General features: G+C 50.8%; 1 protein-coding gene across 1 annotated transcript in view; it reads right to left on the reverse strand.

Annotated features, from left to right (window-relative positions):
- Nucleotides 1-25,480, reverse strand: part of NUP210 (nucleoporin 210) — a 103,799-nt gene that overhangs the window by 46,661 nt on the left and 31,658 nt on the right. Inside the window, exons 5-14 of the mRNA XM_034955863.3 lie at nucleotides 25,207-25,357; nucleotides 23,179-23,311; nucleotides 16,468-16,626; nucleotides 15,816-15,884; nucleotides 14,574-14,680; nucleotides 13,409-13,549; nucleotides 12,623-12,760; nucleotides 10,832-10,987; nucleotides 8,948-9,146; nucleotides 3,057-3,202 (exon numbers count right to left, since the gene is read on the reverse strand). Of these exons, the coding sequence (XP_034811754.2) occupies nucleotides 3,057-3,202; nucleotides 8,948-9,146; nucleotides 10,832-10,987; nucleotides 12,623-12,760; nucleotides 13,409-13,549; nucleotides 14,574-14,680; nucleotides 15,816-15,884; nucleotides 16,468-16,626; nucleotides 23,179-23,311; nucleotides 25,207-25,357 (1,399 nt within the window). The remainder of the gene's footprint in view (nucleotides 1-3,056; nucleotides 3,203-8,947; nucleotides 9,147-10,831; nucleotides 10,988-12,622; nucleotides 12,761-13,408; nucleotides 13,550-14,573; nucleotides 14,681-15,815; nucleotides 15,885-16,467; nucleotides 16,627-23,178; nucleotides 23,312-25,206; nucleotides 25,358-25,480) is intronic.

Raw genomic sequence — 25,480 nt, forward strand, 5'->3', positions numbered from 1 at the left:
GAGCCTGTCTGAAGCAGGGTCTCCCTTCCCCTGTCACCTCCTTTCCGGCTCAACTCTTCATCTCTGCCCCTCAGACATCACTGGATATACCATCATTTGCTTCTCTGTCCCCACTGGAGTGAAGTTAGTGTGGGACCTTAAACAAGTTAATGTCTACAAGGCTGTTTCCCCATCCTGTGAAATGGGTACAATGATAATGCCTACCTCGCGGCGCTACTGTTGTGATTCAGGGGCTGGAATGAAAGACCTGAATATGTGACTGGCACACGCTCAATCAATGGCCCCTGCTGTTAGAAACTGTTATGATTATTAACTGTCATCCCCACTTTATAGACAGCAAGGATAAATCCCAGCAGATGAAGACACTTAACCAAGCTAACCCAGCTGGTGGGCCCAGGTCTGTTCTGACTCTTGATCCCATGCTCTTACCCACATCTCATGGCCACAACCAATAAAACCCCACTATGGGCAAAGCAGGCCATTGTGTATCTTGCCAAAGACATTTTCATGACCAGCCCAAAGTGAAAGAACTGTGCGAAGGAGCTGTGTGTTCTACAATTAACAACTGGAGGATGAGGAATTATCACCTTCCTGTTTAATTCTCTCCCTTAGGCATGAAAGTATCATGGAACCCTGTGCCAAGGAGACAGGTTAACAACGCAGCTGATGAAGGATGCTCATGAATTGTGCAGGCTCCTCAGCGGATGTCAAAGCCCAAATATTCCAAATATTCCTCACGTGCAACAGAGACATCAATTCCTCTATTGGTTAAGTCCCTGTCACTTGGCTTTTGTTCCTTGTAAATAAACCTGATCTTACCTGCTAACTAGGAAGGAGACAGATGAAAGGAGAAGAGATCCATATCCACTTTTCTCTATAATCTGTCCAATCAGGAAGCCACCTCCCTGAGGGACATGTCTACCTTATCTTCATTGTTACATCCCAGCTCAGGACTGTGAGCTCAGCTTCTGGCTTCTGCTGATCCAGCCAAACACCCTGATAATCCAGAGACAGGAGGGGCCCTGAAGAACCCTCTCCAGGTGCCTGGTGAAATGCTCTAGCTCCCAGAATGTGCGCAGGGCAACCCCAGAATGCCTGCTGTGCTCGGGGATTTCAACTCTCTCCACTCTGCTCTCTGACACTCTCACCTGCTGCAGTGCTGTGCTTGAGTTGGGATGTGGGGGCAGGTCTTGATCTCCTCATTTTAAACTTCCACCCCCATCACCCATTCATGCTCTACTTTTTTCATGGCAAGCAGAGGCAAAACACATTCTTTGCTTTGTTTATGGTCATCTCTACCTCTCTTTGCCAGAATGTCACTTCATGGGGACAAAGGTTCTGTGTTCTCTGCCCTGGTGCAACTCTAGGGCCTGCAGAAGGGATTGCACAAGTAGGTATTCATGCCTGTGTGCTGAAGGAACAAATGGGTGGAGGATAAGGAGCAGGGCTAGGCCTCTGATCACTAATGGACATCTGAGAAGTGTCTGTTATGTTTGCTCTGGAGGTCAGGAGGCCTTGGCTTCTGCCCTGGCTGGGTGACCTTGGACACATTTCCTCACACGTTCATTCTAAACAAAACCACCCTTGGTTGATGTCTGCTCTGTGCCAGGCACTGAACCCAGGGCTAGGGGTTCAGAGATAAAAGATCCTAACATTGCCAGGCACGGTGGCTCACGCCTGTAATCCCAGCACTTTGGGAGGCTGAGGTGGGAGGATCATCTGAGGTCGGGAGTTCGGGACCAGCCTCACCAACATGGAGAAACCCTGTCTCTACTAAAAATACAAAATTAGCCGGGGATGGTGGTGCATGTGTGTAATCCCAGCTACTCAGGAGGCCGAGGCAGGAGAATCGCTTAACCCCGGAAGGCAGTGGTTGCGGTGAGCAGAGATGGCGCCATTGCACTCCAGCCTGGGCAACAAGAGTGAAACTCTGTCTCAACAAAAATAAACAAATAAAAGAAAAAGAAAAAGAAATCCTAACATCACCAGGCTTCCTTCCAATGAATGCCTGAGAGGAAGAAAAAAATGGGACAAACCATGAGGACCGGAGCTGTCTTCAAGGCTGACACTGGGAGCAGAAAAATGCAAGGACTGCCTGACCAAGCCAGGGAGTCTGGGGCTCCCCTAGGACTGCTCTCCAGCCCTCCCTGGAAGGAGGAGCAGGAACTCCCCATCAACGAACCCTCTCTGCGCCTCCTGCAAGCTAGGCAGAGTTCAAAGAAAGGAATGATTACAGTCAGCAGCCTCCTGCATGGCAGCCCTCGCACGGAGCCTTCACACCCACCCCGGAGGAAGGCCCAGTTCTTTTTTATCCATGTATAATAACTAACCCTTCCTGAGCCTGCACTACCCACTAGACTGTGTTCTGAGCTCATTCCATTTGTGAGCTCAGCAAATCCTCATCACGACCCCATGCGGCAAGAGCTGTCTCAGTCCCATTTTACAGGCAGGGAATGTAAGGCCCAAGAGTGGGTGGGGGTCAGGCTGGACTCAGCTCAGGAGGGTGGTATGGACACTGAGGCTATGTGCTCTGCTCCGCACAGGCCGTGGCCACCACTGTCCTCAGATGGGGAGCAGGATGGATGCACACTAGGCCAGGGCAGATCCTCTCTGACCCCAGTCTTGGAGGCCTCAGCATCTGCCATACCACATGGCCACTGTCCTAATTCTAGGGCTCTGTGGGGACCCTGAAGGTTAGCTCTGGAGTGGAGCGGAAACACTCCCCTGTTCTGACCCTTGCTGAACACACTTCTGAAGCCCTTGCAGCCCACACTCCTACCTTCGTTGGGAGAGGCTGGCAGGTCGGTGTCCTGCCAAGCCTGCCAAGCGCTGTCTCGTGTAACCACAGAGATGCCCACAACCACTGCCCCATCAGGGAGGCTCTGCTCCTTCCACATGGATCCTGCTTTCAGCCAGAAATCATGGGAGAGGAAGCTGTGCCAAAAGCTATTTTGAAGGAATCGGGTTTATCATGCAAATTCGTCAGAGCAAATGGGTAATTTGCATCTGGGAAGGAGTGGGCAGGGGGGTGGTAAAGGGCAGGGCCCCTGGCTCACCTTGAGGGGCAGGTAGGCAGCAATGGTGATCTTGGCACTCAGGTGGACGTGGCCGTGTCTGTAGCTCACAAGAAGCGTGGTAGAGCCCTGGGCCTCGGCCTTTACCCGGACGCCGCTGCAGTGCTCAGAGCCTGGCGGCAGCCTCCCTACAGAAAGGAGAGAACTAGATGGTCACCCTGAAATCACTTTTTTCTTTTTTTTGAGATGGAGTCTCGCTGTGTTGCCCAGGCTGGAGTACAGTGGCATGATCTTGGCTCACTGCGACCTCAGCCTCCGGGGTTCAAGTGATTCTCCTGCCTCAGCCTCCCAGGTAGCTGGGACTACAGGCATGGACCACTACACCCGGCTAATTTTTGTATTTTTTTTAATAGAGATGGGGACTCACCATGTTGGCCAGGCTGGTCTTGAACTCCTGACCTCAAGTGATCAATCTGCCTCAGCCTCCCAAAGTGCTGGGATCACAGGTGTGAGCCACTGTGCCCAGTCCTGAAATCACCTTTGGTGGGGAAGGCACAACAGGCTGGAGGCCCCCCTCTTTCATCCCAGGCTTGATCCTTGATCTGATTTCTCTTTTTTTTTTTTTTTTTTTGAGATGGAGTCTCACTCTGTCTCCCAGGCTGGAGTGCAGTGGCGCGATCTCAGCTCACTGCAAGCTCCACCTCCCGGGTTCAAGCGATTCTCCTGCCTCAGCCTCCCGAGTAGCTGGGATTAGAGGCATGCGCCACCACGCCCGGCTAATTCTTTGTATTTTTAGTAGAGATGGGGTTTCACCATGTTAGCCAGGATGATCTCAATCTCCTGACTTCATTATCCACCCCGCTCAGCCTCCCAAAGTGCTGGAATTACAGGCATGAGCCACCGCACCCGGCCCTGATTTTTAAAAAAATATTTAATTCAGCCGGGCGCGGTGGCTCACGCCTGTAATCCCAGCACTTTGGGAGGCTGAGATGGGCGGATCACCTGAGGTCAGGAGTTTAAGACCAGCCTGACCAACATGGAGAAACCCTGTCTCTACTAAAAATACAAAAAATTAGCCAGGCGTGGTGGCGCATGCCTGTAATTCCAGCTACTCCGGAGGCTGAGACAGGAGAATCACTTGAACCCAGGAGGCAGAGGTTGCAGTGAGCCGAAATCGCACCATTGCACTCCAGCCTGGGCAATAAGAGTGAAACTCTGTCTCAAAAGAAAAATAAAAATGTTTAATTCATGGCCGGGCATGGTGGCTCACACCTGCAATCCCAGCACTTTGGGAGGCTGAGGTGGGAGGATCACCTGAGGTCAGGAGTTTGAGACTAGCCTGACCAACATGGAGAAATCCCATCTCTATTAAAATACAGAATTAGCTGCGTGTGGTGGCGCCTGTCTGTAATCCCAGCTACTTGGGAGGCTGAGGCAGGAGAATTGCTGGAACCCGGGAGGCAGAGGTTGCAGTGAGCCGAGAACGCACCATTGCACTCCCGCGTAGGCAACGAGGGAGCAAAACTCAGTTAAAAAAAAATAAATAATATTTAATTCACATGAGTATGTAATTCACAATGATTTTTCCACATACTGGACCCACCCTATATGCAGCACCCACATCAACAAATAGAATATTATATGTACCCCCAGAATCTCCTGGAAACCCTTCTGGTATTTGGCCTTTCCCTAAAGGAAAACCGCCCCCCTGGCGCCTACCAGCACAACTGAATCATGCTTGGTATTGTTCCCATAAAGGGAACCATGGGCATAACTCTTTTGTGCCTGGCTTCCTCAACTCAGCAGTGTTCAAGGGATTTCTCATTGGTCACACCTTGAAGATCCTTTGTCCACATTCTCCATATGATTCTGTTGCATGAATATAGAGCAACAGACTGACCCATGCTAAGGTGCACATCTGGGTTTCTTCCAGTTTGGGGCTGTGCTATGCGGTATTGCTGTAAACATCTGGGTGCCTTCCTCTTGGGGGACACACCTGGGCATTTCTGTTGCGTGCGTTCCTAAGAGAGGAAGTGCTAGGCTGCAGGGCGTGCATGTGTTTAGCTGTAGAAATTGTTGGTTGCTGTTGTTAAATATCTTCCCAAAGTGGTTGTGTCAATTTATACTGCTGCCAACGGCTGCCCTACATCCCTGCCATTATTAAATTTTAAAATTTTTATTTTATTTTTTTGAGACACGGTCTTGCTCTGTCGCCCAGGCTGGAGTGCAGTGGCACAATCTTGGCTCACTGCAACCTCCACCTCCTAGGCTCAAGTGAGTCTCCTACCTCAGCCTCCCGATTAGCTGGGACTACAGGAGTGAGCCACCACACCAGGATAGTTTTTTCATTTTTTTGTAGAGGCAAGGTCCCATTATGCTGCTCAGGCTGGTCTCAAACTCCTGGGCTCAAGCAATCCTCCCATCTCGGACTCCCAAAATGCTGGGATTACGGGCATGGGCCACTGTGCCCAGCCTAAAATTTTATCTTAAAAAAATTGTTTAAAAAAAATTCTGATAAAATACAACTAAGATAAAATTTCCCACCATAACACCTTTTGTGTGTATAGTTCAGTGGCATTAAGTACATTTATGCAGCCTGTGAATGGATGTCGCCACCATCCATCCACACAACTCTTCAACTTACAAAACTGAAACTCTGCACCCAATATACAGTAACTTCCCAATTCCCCTCACTCCAGTCCCTGGCCACTACCATTATACTTCCTATCTTCATGAATTTGATTACTCTAGGTATCTCATATAAGTGGGATCATAGAGTATTTGTCCTTTCATGACTGGCTAATTCACTGAGCATGATGTCTTCGAGGTTCTTCCATGTTGCAGCATGGGTCGGAATTTCCTTCCTTCTTAAAGCTGAATAATATTCCACTGTACGGATAGACCTCATTGTGTTCATCCATTTTTCCAACGGTGGACACCTGGGTTATTTCCACCTCTTGGTTATTGTGAATAACACTGCCATGAACATGGGTGCACAAATACCTCTTTCGGATCGTACTTTCAACACCTTTGGATGTGCACCCAGATGCAGGATTGCCTGCTGGATCATACGGTAACTCCATGTTTACTTTCTTGAGGAACCACCATACTGCTTTCCACAGCAGCAGCACCTTTCACGTACACACCAGCAGCGCATAAGAGTTCCAGTGTCTTCACATCCTTGTCAACATTTGCTGTTTTCTGTTGTTCTGATCGCAGCCATCCTAAGGAGTGTAGTGCTTTTCATTGTGGGTTTGATTTGCACCACTCTGATGACGAGTGATGTTAAGCATCTTCCCGTGTGCTTATTGTCCGTGTATCAGCTTTGGACAAATATCTATTCAAGTCCTCTGCCTACTGTTTGATTGGGTTATTGGTGTTATTGCTGCTGACACGTAGGAGTTCTTTACATATCCTAGATATTAACCCCTTATACAATTTGCAGATGTTTTCTCCCATTCTGTAGGTTGCCTTTGTACTCTGTGGTGTCCTTTGATATATAGAACTTTTTTATTTTGTTGTAGTCCAGTTTGTCTATTTTTAATTTGTAGCCTGTGCATCTGGTGTTATACCTAAAAAAAATAATGCCAAATTCCAATGTCCTAAAGCTTTCCTCCAGTTTTCTTTTAGAAGTTTTATAGTTTTCAATTTTATATTAGGTCTTTGATCCACTGTGACTTAATTTTTGTGTTTGGAGTTATGGAAGGGTCTAACTTCATTCTTATGCATGTCGATACGTGGTTGTCCCAGCACCATTTGGTAAATAGACTGTCCTTTCCCCATTGGACAGTCTTGGCACCCTTGCCAAAATTCATTTCACCATGTACGAGCAGGTTTTTATCTGGGCTCAGTATTCTATTCTGTAAGTCTGTCTATGCCAGCACCGTGTTGAGAGAGTCACAGTAGTGCCCACAGCCCAGGGGCTTTCAAGAAGATGCCACCCAAGAAGGCAAGGCAGAAATGGGACTGCCAAGTCCAACTGCAGTAAGCAGAGGGAGCCACAGAGGGGAGGCCAGCCTGGGCCAGGGCTACCAGGGCTCTTCCTCAGAGCCATGATCAGAGTCTGGCTACCTGTGCTCTGAGCCTGGAAGGTGGCAGAGGGAGTTTACCTAACATGGGACCAAATTTGTTTCTTTAGCTGAGTAAGCTCCAGGGTGGGTATTATAGGGACAGGTCAACCTGCTGATCCAACCTGCTCTTGAGCCCCATGGGTTTCTGTGGGGTGAGCATCTCTGTCCTGACAGAGCCCAGGTTTCTAAGATACATATTTTCATACAGCCTGGGCCCTACACACCTCCCTACACATTACCATGCACACTCCACACCAGGGGCGGTACAAGGCACTTCCTAAGAGAAATTTGACACCACAGGATTCCCATCTTGACTGCTGTTTTCAGAAGTCAAACTCCTGGAGAAACGCCCTGCATCGTGCTGAGGGATATTCACTTGTAACCATCACAATAAGCAAAAGCTGCCATCCCATTTTACAGTTAAAGAACCCAAGGCTCAGAGAGGCTAGGCAGCACACCGGCATCATACAGCCAGCAAGGGAGTGGAGTGGCTCAGACCCAGGCTTGTGGAACTCCAAGCCCTGAACTTTCCTCCCTGGGACCTGAGCCCATGCCTGAGCAGCACCCTGCAGACTCCCTCCAGGACGGTTGTGGCAGGCAGTGCAGGGGAGTGGTTCGTGTCCTGCTGTTAGCGGGCCTCTCCCACGTGCAAGACTTTTCCTCCATCCTAAGTGATTACCTGGCAATGACACTGTAGACTTCATGAGCTTAGTTTCTCCTGGATGCAGTATGCTCAGGGATTTTTCAGAGATACTGGCCTCCTTCTGTGCAGCTTCAAACTGCAAAAGCTCTGCACGTAATTACAGCTACAGTTGCATGCACAGCCACTTGGCACCACAGGCGATCCTACAAACACCTCTGCCAATAAAGCTTCCTAAACGCTGCCAGGATCACATCGCTCTTCTGTTCAAAAACCTTCAGTGGCTCCCCACTGCCTGGACACTAGGTCCAAGCCCTCCAAAACACGCTGTGATTCAACGGGTCCTCTGTTCCCAGTCCTCCACGTGCACAGGCACCACGGACTGCCCACCTCCGGGCCCTGGTACAGGCGCCCCTGCTCACCAAATGGTGTCCCTGTTAACCTCCAATGCTCTGCCCAAATCTTACTCCTATTCAATAGTTCGCCTGTCCTTTGGTCTTCTTCTTCAGCAAATCAGAGAGGAAGCCCTTCCTTTCCTTATCTTTAGGGCCCATTTCACAGGTGAGTAAAGCCCCAGGGTCAGTGTCAGCCACACCCAGATCTGCACCCCATCCCTGTCCCAGGCCATGTGTGACCTTAGGCAGCTACAGCTACACAGCCTCAGTTTCTTCATCTGTCACATGGGCCAATAACAGATCCTTCTCCTAGGGTGGTTGTAAAGTCCTAATGAGGTCAGGCATGCAAAGTGCCTGTCCTGTCCTGACAGGGCTGACACTCGATAAACTATCACAGTCAGACTCCACCCATGTCACCATCAAAATCCCACAGCAGATGTGGCAGAGAACAGATGGGTGGGCCTTGCCTGTCACAGGTGAGAGGACCCTAGAATTAACCAAACCCCTATTGACAACGCATTCTGAATACCAACTGCATTCCAGGGACTAAAATAGGCACTTTGATGTGATTCTATGTAGATGACACACAGCTTAGAGATGTGAAAACTGAGGCTGAGCGAGGCCACTGATTTCCCAAAGTCACACGGTGGGCAAGATCCAGGCCAGACAGGAACAGACTGTGGATCAGGAGACAACTGCCATTCCTTATGTTGCAGCCCCTCTGCTGCCTCAAGCTCTCTCTTTGGGAATCTGGCGGTCCATGCTGAGAACCCAGACAATCTGGCCCCAATCCCAGTATCTGGCACCTGCTCAGCAGCGCTGGTTTACCTGGGAGTGGCTGGAACACACCCTGGTTCTCCACCTCGACAGCCAAGTCAAAGTGGGAGCAGTCGCTCAAGGTGACCACCTCGCTGGCCCCGCCGGGCATGAGGCCACTGATCCTCAGGGGCAGCTCCAGGGCCTGGCCCACACGTGCCTCCACCTGGCACGGGGCAAACTCCATGCTGTGGGGCTCGATCACATACACCTGGAAGACAGGGGCATGGCCTGGGCTCAGCTGCCTCCACGGGAGAGGCAGGGCCTGTTGCTCGGATATCCTAAGTGCTGCTGTGTGCTGAGCACTGAGGATACATCTGTGAGAAGCCTGTCGCGGGCAGTGGGGTGATTCAGGGACAGAGAGCAGGGGAGGCCTCTCTGAGGAGTGGCCTAGGAGCTCAGACCTGAGAGCCACAGCCAAGGCAGCCAGGCAAAGCCTGGGGGAAGAACACTCTGGGTGAAGGGATGGTGCGTGCAAAGGCCCTGCAGCACCTACCAGGCCAGCACCTTGGAGGAACATGGAGTCCAGTGTACTGAAGTGGACTGTGCAGGGGCAGTGGAAAGAGACGGGGCTGGCAGCCATGGTGAGGAATCAGTGTTTACTGTGGCTGAGCTGGGGGACCTCAGAGGTCCCCATCACCCTGGCTTCTGTGTACCGATCAGCAGCCAGCTGAGCAGTGTGGTGAGGAGGCTGTTGGAAAGCCCCAGAGAGAGATGCGACAGCTTGAGCCAGGGCAGGCGTGTTAGGACCAGTGAGATGTGGGATGTGTTCTGAATGTCTGGCTCATCAGATGGACTGGTAGAGCGGCTGGAGCCAGGAGAGAGGTAAGCACAGCCATGATTGTATAAAACTAGAATCCCACCTCCTGGTTAAGGAGGGGCTCTCCTCAACCCCACTCACCTGGCGAAGCACTGGCCTGAAGGGAAAGGGCAGGCTCCCTTACAGCATGCTGGGTCTGAGTGCAAGCCCCGCTGGCTGGCCCCGGAAGCCAGGTTCTACCCAGAACGCACGCTGCCTCCTGAGGAACTGTCCTCAGGATCTGGCTGGGCTGCTGGGCGAACAGTGCCACAAGGGGAAACTGGGGTGAGAGGACAGGGGTCCCAGTTTATCCCAACGCTGGACCTCATGCTTCATCTCAAGGGCCTGTGTGAAGCCCCCTCTCCATGAGAATCAGGCCTCACTTTAGACAGAGGTGGCTCTGGGTCTCAAGCAGAAGACTGGCCAGCCTATCCATCCCTGTCCCCAATACTGTAAGAGCAGGCTGCAGCTGGACTCCATGGGACACCCCTTCCTGCCCCAAATGAAGGAATAAAGGGGCTCTGAGGTCAGAGCACCAGGCAAGTATGGCCTGGGGTCAGTGGCCACAGGTGGGGCTGGCAGAGGCTCAGCTGTGACCACCACCACCTGCCACCATTGTGAAGTGAGATGGCCCCATGTCACTTAGGGCCAAAAGCCAGGTGTGGGGACCTGTGCAGGGAACACCTGCCTTTGTACCCAAAGGTGAGTGAAGGGAGAGGAGTCTGGCCTGGTCTCTCGGAGCCTGGTGGTGCCCTTTCACTGAGTTTACAACCCAGTGCTTGGTGGACCTTCCAAATGGAGATTACTATCTTTCAGGTCTGGGGAATTTTCTAGAATGGCTCTTAGATTATCTCCCCTCCAGAAACCCAGCCCTGTAGACACTGGCCTTTCTGGGCCCATTGTTGGCTGGTGTGAGACATCCTGTCCATCTTCCTGACATGGCCATGAGCTCCTAAGGGAAGGGCTGGGGCTTGAGCTCCTAAGTACAGGACCCAAGGTTGGGGGTGTTTCTGAGTGAAGTCGAGGCTTGCTCAGAGGGGGCGGCTGGAGACCACCATCCGAGCCTCCCAGGGGGTGTCTTGGCCCTGAGCTCTCACCTTCATCTCACCGAAATGGAGTGGGTTCTGCACATCATGTGCCTGGATCACACTGAATCCGATGTCACTGCCTGTGGTCATCACGCCCTTGACAGTAACTGTGGCAACCAGGTAGCTTGATGAAGACCAGCTGAAGTTCCCACTGCCACCGTGGGCCTGCGGAGGAAAAGCCATCACAGGACCGGCCACCCACCCTTAGCCTGCTGGGGAAGGCAGAGGGTCAGAGACACGTGCGTGTGCATGCACGTACTCACACTCATACACATTTATCCTCACACTCATGGGTTCACCCATGCACACACTCACCATTCACACTCACATGTACAGCTACTTGCCCATTCACTCACACACTCACCCTCACACTCATGCTCACTTACCACTCACATCCACAGTGCACACCACGTACACCTACTCACCTGCTCACACACTCATTTACTCTCATGCTCACATGCTCACCACTCACACCCACAGTGCACACTCATACACCTACTCATTCGTACACATGCTCACTTACATTTACCTTCACACTCACACTTTCACCCACTCACCATTCGCACCCACAGTACACTCACATATTCACCTACTCCCACCAGCTTATCCTCACACGCACACAAACTTTCTCACACATACATACATTCACACATATATACTCGCACCAATACACTCAGACACATACACACTCTCACAGGCTCTAAAACACCTGTGGCCACTTCCTCACTGACACACAAGGTCGATGCCCACAGCAGGGAAAAATGTGGTATCAGCTAGGGTCTGGCTAGAGGCTCCCCCTGCCCTCACCCTCTTTGTCCTGTCTCGTTTCTGTCCTCATATTCTGGGGACCTCGAGACTGATGCACACAAACACACACGCCCATGACAGAGGCCCCAGAACCTGGTGGCACCTCCCAGAGCTCAGGCTGGAGTGGGACGAACCCTTGGTCACCGAGCCAGTTGCAGGATGCTACCTCCCTGACCAGACACAAGCTCCCAGCACACACCCCTGCCCACTCCTCATTGTCTGCTGGGAGGTCAGCGACTGCACCTCTGCTCCCAGACCAGAGGAAACAACCCCAAAACCCAAGGGGCCAGGATGGTGATGCACCTGAGCAGAGAGCCGGTGCCAGTGCACAGACAGGACACCTGTCACTACTCCATGGGACAGCAGGACTGATGTGCCCTGCACTGACCACGAGGACTCGAGCCCTGTCTAAGGCGAGTCCTGCTGGCTAATGCCAGGTGGAAGCATTAAGGTCAGAGCAGTGATACATCCCATGTGATGAGGTTGGAGATACTTATCCCTTAAATTTTAATGTTTTCTCTAAGGGTGTGTATATATATAATGCTTTCAAAAAAGATTTTTAGAAAAATAAACGTTAATGAAATTCAAAACTGTATTCCAGGTTTTCTTTATTCTATTTTTTCTCTTTTTTTCCCCCCTTTTTTTGAGTAGAGATGGAGGTCTCCCTATGTTGCTCAGCCTGGTATCAAACTCCTGGGTTTAAGCGATCCTCTCACTTCAGCCTCCGAAAGTGCTGGGACTGCAGGTGTTAGCCACCGCACCCTGCCTTATTCTCAATTTTTTCATTGTTGGTTTTTGTTGTTTTTTTTTCCTAATTAACAGAATGCATTGCTATGATGGAAACCTCAGGAAACAGCAGAAATCATAAAGACTGTGATTTAAAATTCTCCACGACCACTAGAGAGTAATACTAAAAGTAATAGAATGGACAAAAAGCCACAATCCCATGAAAACACCAAAGGAATGCATGCAGAGGTGAGGGGTCTCACGTACCTTTATTGTGTACTGATAGGTGCCCGTCTTTGGTTGCCATGGAAATGTCAAGATGCTGGGATACAGGGTGATCGGGATGTGAATTTCCACCTCCTGCTGGTTCCACACAGGCACCTGTAGTATGTGGACCCCTCCATCCTACAAGGGGTGAAGGTGCCACACGTAACCATGACAACCATGTCATCATCAGTCTTTCCCAGTCACCGGACCCCCACCCCTCCCTGGGGATCGGGCCACAAAGGTGGATTTGGGGGAAGAGTGGAGAGGAAGGTGCCAGACACCCTGCTGCCCTCTCGTTCTCCATGGGGATGGCTTTGTGAAGTGCTTTCTGGAAATGCTGCCTGACTGAATCCTCAGGGCACCCTGGCAGGATGGATGTGGTGTCCCCACAACTTTACAGACGGGGAAACTGAGGCTTGAGAGCTAAAGCAGCCCGCCCAGCCCCCAGAGCTGAGGAGGCCGACTCTGGCAGGAGTCACTGTCGGTGCATGGGCATTTCTTCCTGTTACAGCCTGCTGCCCCTTCCAGGCCTGGAGGCCTTCTGTGCGGGGTAGGAAAATGGGAACACCCAGGCCGATTTTCCAATCAGCAAAGCTCTGCTCCCTAAGGCTGATGGGCTTCTTAAAGACTAAGGAAAAAAGAACCCAGGATGCAAGTAGCCCAAACAGGAAAAGGGATGCAGGTGGCCCAACTCCCTGGGACTCATGGCCCTCCTGGGCTGACATTTCTGCCTACAGAGGGTGGCTTCATAGGACAAGGCACAACGCAGGGGAGACACCAACTTGCCTGGTCCACCACAGAGGTGAGGGCCGCGTCAATGGCCGTCTGTCCCCTCTTTAGTGCCCTGATGCGATGGTATGACCCATTCTGGGAGGACGAGAGCACCTCGAAGAACTCAGCAGGAAGCACGGTTTCAATTCGGATGTTCTGGAAGGTGAGGCAGGACAGGAGAGAGGTGCTTCTGGGGTGACTCCAGAAAGTCAGAATTTGGGCACAAAGCTACAGGACTGAAACCAGCAGCCAGGCCAGGCCAAGGGGCCCCCTGGGGCTCAGCAGCCTCCACTAGCAGCAGACGGGTGGGCTGGGCCCTGGAACAGAGGTCTGATCACTATGGCCTTTGTCCCCACCGAGGCCACCCTCCCTGCATGGCCTGATGACCTGCGCTTCTATTTCATCCCCCTGTGTGGCACCTGGAGCAGCTTGGAGCCTACCGAGGTCTCAACAAGGAACCAGTAAATACAAAAAAAAGGGCATCACGTCCCCTACAGCTAACTGCAAATGGTGACCATCCCAGCCCTTGTTTGATAACATGAGCAAAGCAATGACTTCTTCAAGGACACCGAGAGGAACCTCGCCTTTTTCTTCTAAAACCTCCAACGCCACCTGAAGGGCCTTGGGGTGCTCACTGACGAGCCTGGAATTTCTCACAGGGGACAGAGAGGCAGCCAAGACTCCTGCACATTTCTTCATCTGTTTGACACCCACTTCCAGAACCAGAAAGTGTGCTGAGCTCGGCCTCTGTCATGCAGGGCTCCAGGTATTTCTGGGACCCAGTACGGAGAAAGCCAGGACGTGCTCCATGACTCTCTGCAGGGCAAGAGGAGAATGGATTCTCTGAGGTCCCCAGCTTGGGGAAAAGGGGGCGGGAGAGTGGCAGGCAGAGACCTCCTCCCTATCCTCCTATCCTGGAGCCCTGCCGCTGTGGCAACCTCTGCCCTCCAGCCCAACAGGGGCTCTGCAGCTGGGCCGGTGTGCAGGCTCACAGGCTCTGGAGATGCCCCGGGATGCCTCAGCACTGTTTCCCACAGACCCGGGAGCGCCACTAGAAACAGGACCCCTCCTCGGTCAGCCTGCATGGGGGCTCCTGTTGCTTTGGGGGCTGCTCTTCAGCAGCTGCGTCAGACAACGACCCCACCTCATCCCCCCAGCCAGGACCTGAACAGGCACTCACGTCAGATACATAGACCTTGTTGCTGAACTTGTCAAAAACTTCGATGGTGACTTCATACAGGCGGCCGGTCTCCAGCACCCACCTGTCACCAGGGTGAACGGTGAACCCTAAAACAGGCAGGGGGAGCCTGAGCACTCAGGCCTCAGGGGCAGCAGGGTGGAGGAGGATGGGACCACCACCCTCAGCACAGGGGCCCTCAGCATCCACACGGGAAGCCCCACTCCACCCACCTGCAGGCCCCACACCACCCACCTGCAGGCCCTACACCACCCACCTGGAGGCCCCACAACTACGGCCCTGGCCTCCTCCACAGAGAGGGACCTGCTGCTGAGGAGCAGAAGTCTAATGCTACCTTCAGCCCTAAGTCCTGAGCTGACCTCGCCAGGACCAACCCTGGACTCATCCCACTCTGTCTGATCAAGGCTCTTTCAAACTCATTCCCGTCCTCAGTGGGTCTACACTCAGAATCCAGCAGCTCTGTCCTCAACACACAGCAGGCCTATGCTCTGAACCCTCGGCAGGTCTACGCTCTGAATCCACAACAGTTCTCTGCTTTGAACTCTCAGTCCTGAGCTGACCTCGCCAGGACCAACCCTGGACTCATCTCAGCAGGTCTACACTCTGAAGCCTGTCACTGAGCACTCTTGCCATATGAGTCATCCCTGCCCTCCCAGGTTCTCAGTCCCCTCCAACACAGGATACCACAGCACTCTTGCTGTCCCCTGGGATGCCCAGTGTACTTTTTCACTTCCACACCACTGCCTAAGCAATTCCCTCTGCCAGGACACCTTCCCGCAAAAGCTCTGAGAAAATGCCTGCCTTCAATATCATCATCATGTTCCTCCCCTCCCTGCTAAGGTACCTGCCTACTGTCATGTCACCTTAGGGTCCCTCTATAATTGAGCTGACACTGGGCCCCAACCTCTAAATGTCCATAGCAATGGTCAGGTCTGGGAAAAGCCGTGGTATGAAAACCAGGAGGGTGCAAGCCCCTCACCACTCTAATCGGTTCTGTTTCTCTCCTTGCTGAGCCTGCCGCCTGCCTGGCTTGGCTCATTCTACCTATTTCTACACCAAACAGGGAAGGGCTGGTGAGTGCCCTGGGCAATGGTGGTCATAGCAAGTGGCAGAGCTGGCCAGAGGGAAGCATTTTCTGTGGAGCTATTGCTTCTTTTCTATTTTTTAAACTCATATAGTCACAACTGAGCAGCATCCATGAGGGCCCAGGAGGCCCACACTCACCTAGGTATCCAGGTTCGACCACGTAGATAGTGCTGTTGGGTAACCTAGAAGCACCTTGCATGCGAATACCTGAATTTTTAATTAAGGGGCAAGACATATGACAGCAAATAAACCAGCTGGCTGGCCAGTTTCAGCTTGGCTCAGAATCCTGATCATTAAGACATCACATGGAGAGAAGAAGAGGGGATGAAAACTCCCCTGGCTTAGGCCACGTAGAGCAAAGGCACTTTTCAGAATCAAAGGCCACACTGCGCTTGCCACACTAGCAAAGGGGAATCTCTGTGAGGGACACTGGAGACCGCACAGGACACAACAAAAAGTCTGGGGCATCAACACTCCATTATGCTAGTATGGAAACAGCCCCCGCCAGGCCCCCTCTGAGAAGGCTGCAGGTACTGGAGAAGTTTCCGGAGACAAGGAACGACACTCAGCTCCTGCCATCACCTCCCACCGCTGGGAGCCTCTGGGGTGAGTCACCCACAGCCGTGAGCAATTCCACTCAGCAGTGCTATTTCAGTTCTTTCTGATTTTCAGACCGTTGAGGGGAAACGGCTATTTTTAGCCCTGCCGAGCTTTCAGGGAAAAAAACAACTTGACTTCCAAACAGCAGCTCCGCTATGCCTAAGAACACACCAGCCCAAGAAAAGGATATTCCTGTGGCCAAGGACGAGGCTGCTCTGTCCCAGCTGCAGTGCAGTGACCATCGATGTGTCCTGGGCCAAGATAGCCACCGGCCGGGCTGGGTCTCCTTCGGGGCCCGGGATGCTGTTCTGAAGCTGCAACTCGTACTGATCGGAAGGCATGGAGAGTTCTGGCCACCAAGAAACAAAAAATAACAGGGAAAAAGAGAGCAAAGACAGGAAATGATAGAAGCCAATACACTCCCACTGCCACCCCGAATCTCTGCACCCTGCTCTCAGTACAGCTGACGCATTTTCTTAATTGTTTTCAGTGCTTTAAATTTTAATATTGTTCTGCATGCTGGTGGACAAAACTGACACTCCATGAATTTTCAGAGGCAATCAGTTTTTCTGTGTAAGCTCTTTAAAAAAAAAAAATTAACCACAATCTATTTGCCAACTGCTTGGAGAATATTAACATTATGCCATTTCTGAACATTGCAAAGTGAACTCTTTGCTTCTACGTAGAGGGGGCTGTTTGGGGGCACTGGGGTTCTTGCTGGTTCCGTCCAGCCTCTAGGGGTTTCCCAAGAAGCTCTGGTCACTGGTCTCCCATGGGGTCTATAATTGCCAACAATGAACCCTGCTGCCATCCTCACCAGCTTCAGTGTTCCCCTGCCCTTCACACCCACTTGGCAGAAAAATAACTTGCCCAACGTGGGCTAGGATGGAGAAGAGTTTCCCTGAGAAGTAAGAGTTCTATAAAGTGAGCAACATCGATGTACATCTTCCTTGCTCTGTGGGCAGAGATCACAAGCACTTTTGACAGCAATGGTGACTGCTGAGCAGGGATCAAGATGCCTCAGAACAATGAGGTGTCTCATGATCACATTCCCTCATATCCCTCAATAGCCCTGGGAACACACTACTGAGAGCCACATTTTGGGGATAGGGGACTGAGGACATCAAGATGAGCAGCCTGCTCACCATTGCGCAGCTAGTGGAAAACAGAGCTGGCGTTCTGATCCAGAGAGCCTGACCACTTTCACATTCACTCTCCTAAGTCCGCGGAGCTTCCTAACCAGTCACCCATTCACTGTCCCCACAGGTGGGACATTCTAGCCCTCCAGCAAGAGAAGAGAGAAGAGGACACAGGAAACAGCAGACAACATCTCTGCTTGGCCCTCCTCTCAGGCCAGCTCAGGGCTTCAACACCCCATAGAGGGTGCCAGGTCAGGACTCCCAGAGGAATTTCAGCTAAAGCATGTTTCAGAATCTCCAGGGATTCTGATGAGAATTCTAAAAGAGAGGAAACTTGCCTGGCCCTTGTCCTGGGTTATTTTTCACGTGATCTAATAAGTATCAAATAATTTTCACTAGAACATTGGGTCCCCAAAGTGTAGTCCCTGAACCATCAACATCACCTGGAACTGCAAATGATGGGCCCCATCCCAGACCTGCTGAATCAAACTCCAGGGCTGGGCTCCAGCAAGCTTTGTTTTCACAAGCCCTGTAGGTGATTCTGATGTAGGCTAGAATTGAGAATCCCAAAGGGAATGCACAGCCCACATCCTCATCTCTAATCAAGTGATTCTTGCAGATGATGTGTCTAGTGTTCAGAATATGGAGCAGTGCATCAAAGATAAACGTCAGAATAAAATAACACAGTTGCTCAATGAAGCAACATTACTTTATACTGATTAATGAAGCACTAGCTTCCTCCCTTGTTTACTTTAAAGTTTTCTAAATGAGTAAGGCCCTTTTGGGAAATGAAAATGCTTACACTGAAGGGGACTTACATAGCACAGATGTAACCCTCCTTGCAAATTCTAAGACTGAAAATAAGGACGATTTTGTGACAGACTCCTTAGATACCTCTTTTTCTTTCTTTTCTTTTCTTTTTTTTTTTTTTAGAGATAGGTTCTTACTATGCTGCCCCGGCTGGAGTGCAGTGGCTTTCTTAGGTGCAATCACAGCTCACTGCAGCCTGGAACTCCTGGGCTCAGCCTCCTAAGTAGTTAAGACTACCAATGCACGCCACTATACCTGGCCTTAGATACCCCCTGTATCCTGGAACTCACTCCTTATAAGAGACACTGAATGTGGAAGTCTTTGCAGATATTAAGGGCACTGCCCAGTTCCTGTCTTTGAATTATTGGGCCAACAACAGAAAGGCGCTCCTGAGGCCCCAGATCATCCCTGCTATAATCTGCAGGGGGTGAACAGCTGCCCTTCTATAGGTCAGGAAGCCCACATTCTTCTAAAAGACATGATCTCTATCCCCTGCTGACCCTGGCTGATCCCCCCAGATTTGTTTCTGTCAGCGCCCCCACTCCCGGACCTTGCACTCCACATGAGCTCCAGGGATGACCATGGAGCTCCTGCGGAGCTGGGTCTGAGTCAAGGATGATGGAGAGCTCACTCCCTGCCTCTGACCTCAGCCCCTGCTCAAGCAGCCCCAGATACATTAGTTCTGAGCAGCCACAGTTAAGTGCCTGCCAGATTCAAAGTTCCTTCTACAACTGAGTCTCTGACACATGAACCTCAGCCCAACACATGTGCATGCTATTGGTTTTGCAAACCTAGTACATTTTATTTCAGTAATTCCAGCATTCTATCCACTCAAGTTCTCTTCAGATACTGATTCCATCAGCCAGCATGCCCTTCCCACATTTTTATTACATCTAACAACTTGATCACAGTGGCAGTCATGTCTGCAACCAATCCGAACACCAACAGGACTTAGGACTAAGGACTGGAGATGGAGACCACGGCTCCCACTGGAAGCCCATCCTATAAGCAATACAGATGCCCTGCTATAAGCCTCAGGAGCCTGTCTCCTCCACTCACAGGCCTCACTTGCAGACATGATGTGACTGACTGTGCTCCACCTCTGCTAGGCTGTGAGCTCCAGGAGGGCAGGAACCGGGCAGCCCTGCTGACCACTGTGCACCCAGCACTTAGCAAAGGGCTGGCACAGAGCAGATGCTCAGGAAATGTATTTGCAAGAAAGGGAGGAGCCAAAAAAAAGAAGAGAGGCAGACATAAAGGAAATAAAAATACCAAAGAAGAAAAAATTACCGTAAGGAAGGAAACCCAACAGAAAAGAAAATATAAAGAGTTAATCTGCAGTTATAATTATCGCATGTTAATGAGCCCATGTAACTGTCATCCAACGCAGAATGCTCTGAGGCTTCCACAGGATGCCGGGCAAGACAGAGATTTGCTGAAATTCAGGTCCCCTATGAAGACACCATTCCCTGACTTTTCTGTCTAGCAAACCTGCAAAAACCAATATAGTCATGTGAATTATACCTCAATGAAAAAACAATCCAGCTAGGCTGAGCATGGCAACTCATGCCTATTATCCCAGCACTTTGGGAAGCTGAGGTAGGAGGGATAACTTGAGCCCAGGAGTCTGAGACCAGCCTGGACAACATAGAGAGACCGCATCTCTATTAAAAAAAAAAAATTAGCCAGGCATGTGGTGTGTGCCTGTGGTCCCAGCTACTCAGGGGTCTGAGGTGAGAGGATCACTTGAGCCTGGGAGGTCAAAGCTGCTGTGAGCCATGATCATGATACTGCACTCCCAACATGGGTGACAAAGCAAGACTCTCTCTCAAAAAAACCCCAAAATAATTCATCTAAAAGACTCAGGAGTTTCCATTGGTGTGTCTTGTTCACAGTGAAGTTTTGCTGGCTCGGCCCCTCTCAGTTTTGCCAAAACATCCATCTGGAATCTACTGCAGTAGCATCCAGTGCCATCAATCGCACAGGAGTGTGTATTTTTGGAGTACTTTCACATCTCATGACATGATGAAAGGGAGGTGGGCCCTGCCTCTTTCCTTTCCTGTCCCAGGGCATCTTTCATGTGCTCCAATTCCTTGATGTCTGTGGCAGGAAGGTCAGTGACCAAGCTCGTAAGTTTTCTAGGTACCTTGGGAGGTGCAGTTCCTCTGGGCTGTGATATCTGAGCTAATTTAGAGTGAGCTCTTTTTTTTTTTTTTTTTTTTTTTGAGACAGAGTCTCACTCTGTCGCCCAGGCTGGAGTGCAGTGGTGCGATCTCAGCTACTGCAACCTCCTCTGCCTCCCAGGTTCAAGCAATTCTCCTGCCTCAGCCTCCTGAGTAGCTGGGACTACAGGTGTGTGCCACCATGCCCAGCTAATTTTTTTCTGTATTTTTAGTAGAGACAGGCTTTCACCATGTTAGCCAGGATGGTCTCGATCTCCTGACCTCATGATCCGCCCGCCTCGGCCTCCCAAAATGCTAGGATTACAGGTGTGAGCCACCGTGCCTGGCCGAGTGAGCTCTTTCTAAAGTCAGCCCATCCCCTCTTAACTACATGGGCTCTGCTTGCCCAGCTGGGGCAGTTTCATGCCCCATGAGTCCCATGCAAATGGACCACCTCACCGCTGCCCTGGGAGACTGTAAGGCCCTGTTTTTGTTTGTTTGTTTGTTTTGAGACAGTCTCGCTCTGTCACCCAGGCTGGAGTGCAATGGCGCAATCTCGGCTCACTGCAACCTCCACCTCCCAGGTTCAAGTGATTCTCCTGTCTCAGCCTCTTGAGTAGCTGGGATTACAGGCGTGCGCCACCACACCTGGCCAATTTTTGTATTTTTAGTAGAGGCGGGGTTTCACCATGTTGGTCAGGCTGGTCTCGAACCCCTGACCTCGTGATCCGCCCGCCTCAGCCTCCCAAAGTGCTGGGATTATGGGCGTGAGCCACCACGCCCGGCCGGCCCTGTTGTTATAATTAGCTTTTTTCTGGGTTTCCTTTGGGGAGAAGCGGCAGAGGGAAATTCCAATTGATCCTACAGGGGTGATTAAGGCCAAGGAGTCCAACAGTTTTGTGAGCTTCAGGTCTTCTATGCCTCAGTTTTCCTCATGTATGAAACAGGGTATTAATGAAATCTACCTCATAGAGCTGTTGGGTTATATCCAGGTACACAACTGGAGTCCCAGCTACTCAGAAGAACTGAGGCAGGAGGATGGCTTGAGGCCAGCAGTTTGAGATCAGACTGGGCAACATAGCAAGACCAAGTCTCTAAAAAATAAAATGAAGTAACTTTAAAAAGAAAAGCACTTACAACTGCCCAACACTGAGGAAATGTTCAGTCATGGTTAGGTGCTGTCAGCAGTGACTAGGCTCTCCAAGCGTCTTCCTTCAGGCCGCAGTGCCATTTCTTGATCAGTGTTCATGGATAATTTTATATTTCTGAGACCTCCTGTTTGTGCCCTCTGGCCTTTCAACACGCTTCCCCTTTGCATTCTTCCTTAGGCTGCTGTCCTCAGAACTCTACCTTGGAGCCTCCTCCCCTTTCAGAGTCTCAGAAAGCCACATCTTGGACTGTCCCTGTCCTAGAATCTGCCTCCCTGAAGTCAGGTAAACATCGGGCTCTGACCAGGACACCCACGCTTGGCTTCCTACAAATCCTACTGCAGGCCATCCTCCTGTTGACTTGACATCCTGCTGAAGGGCAGATGCTGCTTGCCCAGAATCAAGAAACATGAGTTTGCTTCTCTTCAACTAGGACCCCCTTGCCAGAAAGAACTGGGCCCAAAGGCAGGAGTGCCTGTCTTCAGTTTCTTTGTCCTCCTGAGAGAAAGCGTTCTGCCACACAGGAATGACCAACCAGATGACTGCTCTCAGTTGAGCAGGACTTTAAACAATGCAGCACCTCCCATCAACTGGAGACACCACTCAAGTTGCTCTTATGCTGAAGTGTGTATCTGCCTGCCTCTTAAGTGACACCCTGTATCACAGGTGGAACCGACCTACCAACCTGGCAAAGTCACCTGACTGAGGCCCTCGGATGGACTGGACCTGAGAGCTCTTATGCCCATGACCCTTCAGGTCCTATGCTCTGGATGTTAAACATACACAGCTTTGAACAAAATGATAATGATCCTTAGGAGGACTGGCACTCCATTGAGAACCGTCACTATCTAAACACAAGTACACAGTACAACTACACTCCTATTGATTCATTTTGTCCTCACAGCCCAGGCAGAAAGGCCTCAAAGCCTCCAATGAGAAACAGCCCTGGAGAAGGGCAGTGGCTTGCCCAAGTTTGTTCAGTTGTCAGTTGCAGACTGGGGCAAAGCCCAGCTAAACACAAAGCCCACAGCTCTGGACTTGCTGCCACTGAAGGGGCATATACCCCAAAGAATTTGAAAGCAGGGACTCAGATATTTGCTCACTATGTTCACAGCAGCATTACTCACAATGGCCAAAAAGTGGAAGCAACCCAAGTGTCTGCTGATGGATGAATGGGTAAACAGAATGTGGTCTATCCATCCACACAATGGAGCACTATTCAGCCTTAAAAGGGAAGGGAATTCCAACCCTTGCTACAACATGGATGAAACTTGAAGACATCAGGCTAGGAAAAAAAGTGATATAAGCCAGTTACAAAAAAATAAATACTATATGATTCCACGTACATGAGGTAACCAGAGTAGTCACATTCACAGAGACAGGAAATAGAGTGATGAGTGCCAAGGGCTGGGAGAGGGTGAAGGGGAGTTAGTGTTTAACAATGCAGAGCTTCAGTTTGGGAAGATGAACGAGTTCTGTGGATGGATGATGGTGATGGCTGCAGAAGAGTGTGAATGTACTTGATGCTACCTGATGGAGCACTTAAAAATGGTTAAGATGGTAAATTTTGTTACATGTATGTAACCACAATAAAAAAAGGAGGAAGGAAGCATCTGTCATGATGGCAGAGCCAATGACACACCTGTAATTTTCCCTTGCCTGATCTTCTGCACCTTGTAGTGAATGGAGGTTCCCACCATCAGGTAGACGTCATAGGCCGGGTTCAGAAGGATGTTTTCCAAAATCAGCAGCCTGACTTCTGCAGGGCGTACATTCTTGGCATAAAGAAAAGGCAGACAAAGTGAGGTGCGGACAGGGAATGGGGAAGTGGTGGTGTGAGCAAGAGAAAGAGATGTTTTAAACATGGGAATAGGGAAGTTAAGAGGAAAGAAACAAGATATCATTCCCAAATCCTCACTTTCAGAACCCAGAGGTCCCAGGGGAGCTCCATAAGTATAGCAGGCACCCAGAAAAAGGGCATTACCCAGACTGAGCCCTCACACTGACTGCCCATTGTGCATGGTTTATCTCTATGTGAAACCATGATTAAACTGGAGTAAAAGAGGAAAGCCAGGGTGAACTCTAGGGATGCTATGGCCACCGGGAGCTCAAGTTCTCTCCACACAAAAGCCCAAGGTCCAGGGAACTTGAGAAGCCCCAGGCCAACATAAAAAGCAGGAGAGGCATATGCTGTGATGAGCCTTGGCTGCTATTCCTTGACCCCTTCCCCTGCCCGCCTTTCATCCCCGACCTGTGACCTCCTGCCTCCTCAGGAAAACCTGTGGGCAACTTCGCAATGGGAGAAAGATCACTAGGTGCCCTGTCTAGTGCACCCTTAGGTACTGGATTCTCCAGAGGCCTGCACCTTTCATTGTCTTTGGCCTGTTTGATGGCAGTGTACATTGCAGAAAAGCAACAACAAAGCAAATGATTCTTGTCCACAGAAACGCAAAAACATTTCCTCAGGTGAAGGCGCAGCTGACTGCCCTCCTGTGGGTGTGGGTATTCTACATTTTTCTGAGTTCAGTTCAGCATGCCTGGTGTCCTGTGGCAACTCTTTGGATTCTCCTTTAAGCCTGCTGTCACAACTGACAGCTTTCCTCACTTAACCACTAGTTAATATCTTCAGTGTGTCCAAAACAGACAAGTGTATTGGGCACCACCATGGGCAGGGCTCTGTGGCGGCTGCTTTCCAGCACACAGGCAGGGAGGGCCACTGAATGTCTATGGGCAGGACAGCAAGTCTGCCTTTCCAGCTTAGCAGTGTGGCTGTACCCCATCCCAGCCTGGGCCCTACACAGGAGCAAACTGTCTCTAAGTACTACCTGCAGAGTCCTACGGGATTAGCCCCTATAACAGGGCATGTCCCCATGTTTCCATAACTTTCCAGGACTCCCAGATGCAGCAAACCCACTACAGAGAGTGAATCAGAAAAGGATTTCTCTGTCTGCCACTTTACAAAATTAAATGGCAGGCCAAGTACCACAGTGTTCCTGCCTGTGCTCCAGACACTAGGCAAACAAAAATATCTCAGGGTTGCAGCTCAAAACGAGGCACTGGTTGGGTGGACATTAGTCCACAGGGACAGAGAAGGAACCAGGACGTTGGATAGACCCACTCCTCACTCTCCTTTCCTCTGGCATACCCCCACTACCCTGAGAATGGGATGCTGGTGAGGCCAGGAAGACATGGGATCGGCTGGGGCAGGGGGTTGAGGTGATCTACATATAGGATCCCTGGGCCACCAGTCTCAGGGCTCCAATAGGGGCCCAAGGAGAGACAGCATAGAAGACACCCAGGAGCCCCAGGTTTTGTCAAAGCCCCAAGTGCTTGGGAGCGTCCCTATACCAGCACGGTGGGGGCCCCAGTTGGAAACAGGCGAGTTACTGGAAACCTCCTGCTCTTGGACCTCCCTAGAAACTAAGAATGAGCAAATGCTATGCACCCCTAGAGATGCTTTCTGGGGCCTCAACCACCTTTCTTTGTAAGCTGAGGCTCAAACAAACCAAACCAAACACATAAAAATATGAACCCACATCCTGAAATCATGGGACAGCATCTCACTTCCACTATTCAACGTGCCTATAGGTGTGATGGTACCTATAGGCAGGTACCGTCAGCCTGATTCCACCCCAGGAAGCCCACTGACACCCCAGCGCCCCAGGCCCACCTTGTAGACAGCCTCCTGGATGCGAGCCTTGAGCTTGGAGCTCCCGGTCTTCATCCCAGACACCAGGATGGTGTCCCCTTGCTTGGCAGCCTTCTCCATCTCTGAGATGTAAGAAGGAGGGATGTACGTAGACTCCAAGAAAGTGAGGATTCTGGAAAAGGAGCATGTTGTCAAAGTTTGTTGATCAAACCCCAACACAAGATTTGTCAGAATCTACCACAGCATTCCCTATCAGTACCTCCCACTGGGGCTGATGCTGAAATAAGGGGTGTCC

The sequence above is a fragment of the Pan paniscus genome, chromosome 2, assembly GCF_029289425.2.
Source record: "Pan paniscus chromosome 2, NHGRI_mPanPan1-v2.0_pri, whole genome shotgun sequence".
In the NCBI taxonomy this organism is placed as follows: Eukaryota; Metazoa; Chordata; class Mammalia; order Primates; family Hominidae; genus Pan; species Pan paniscus.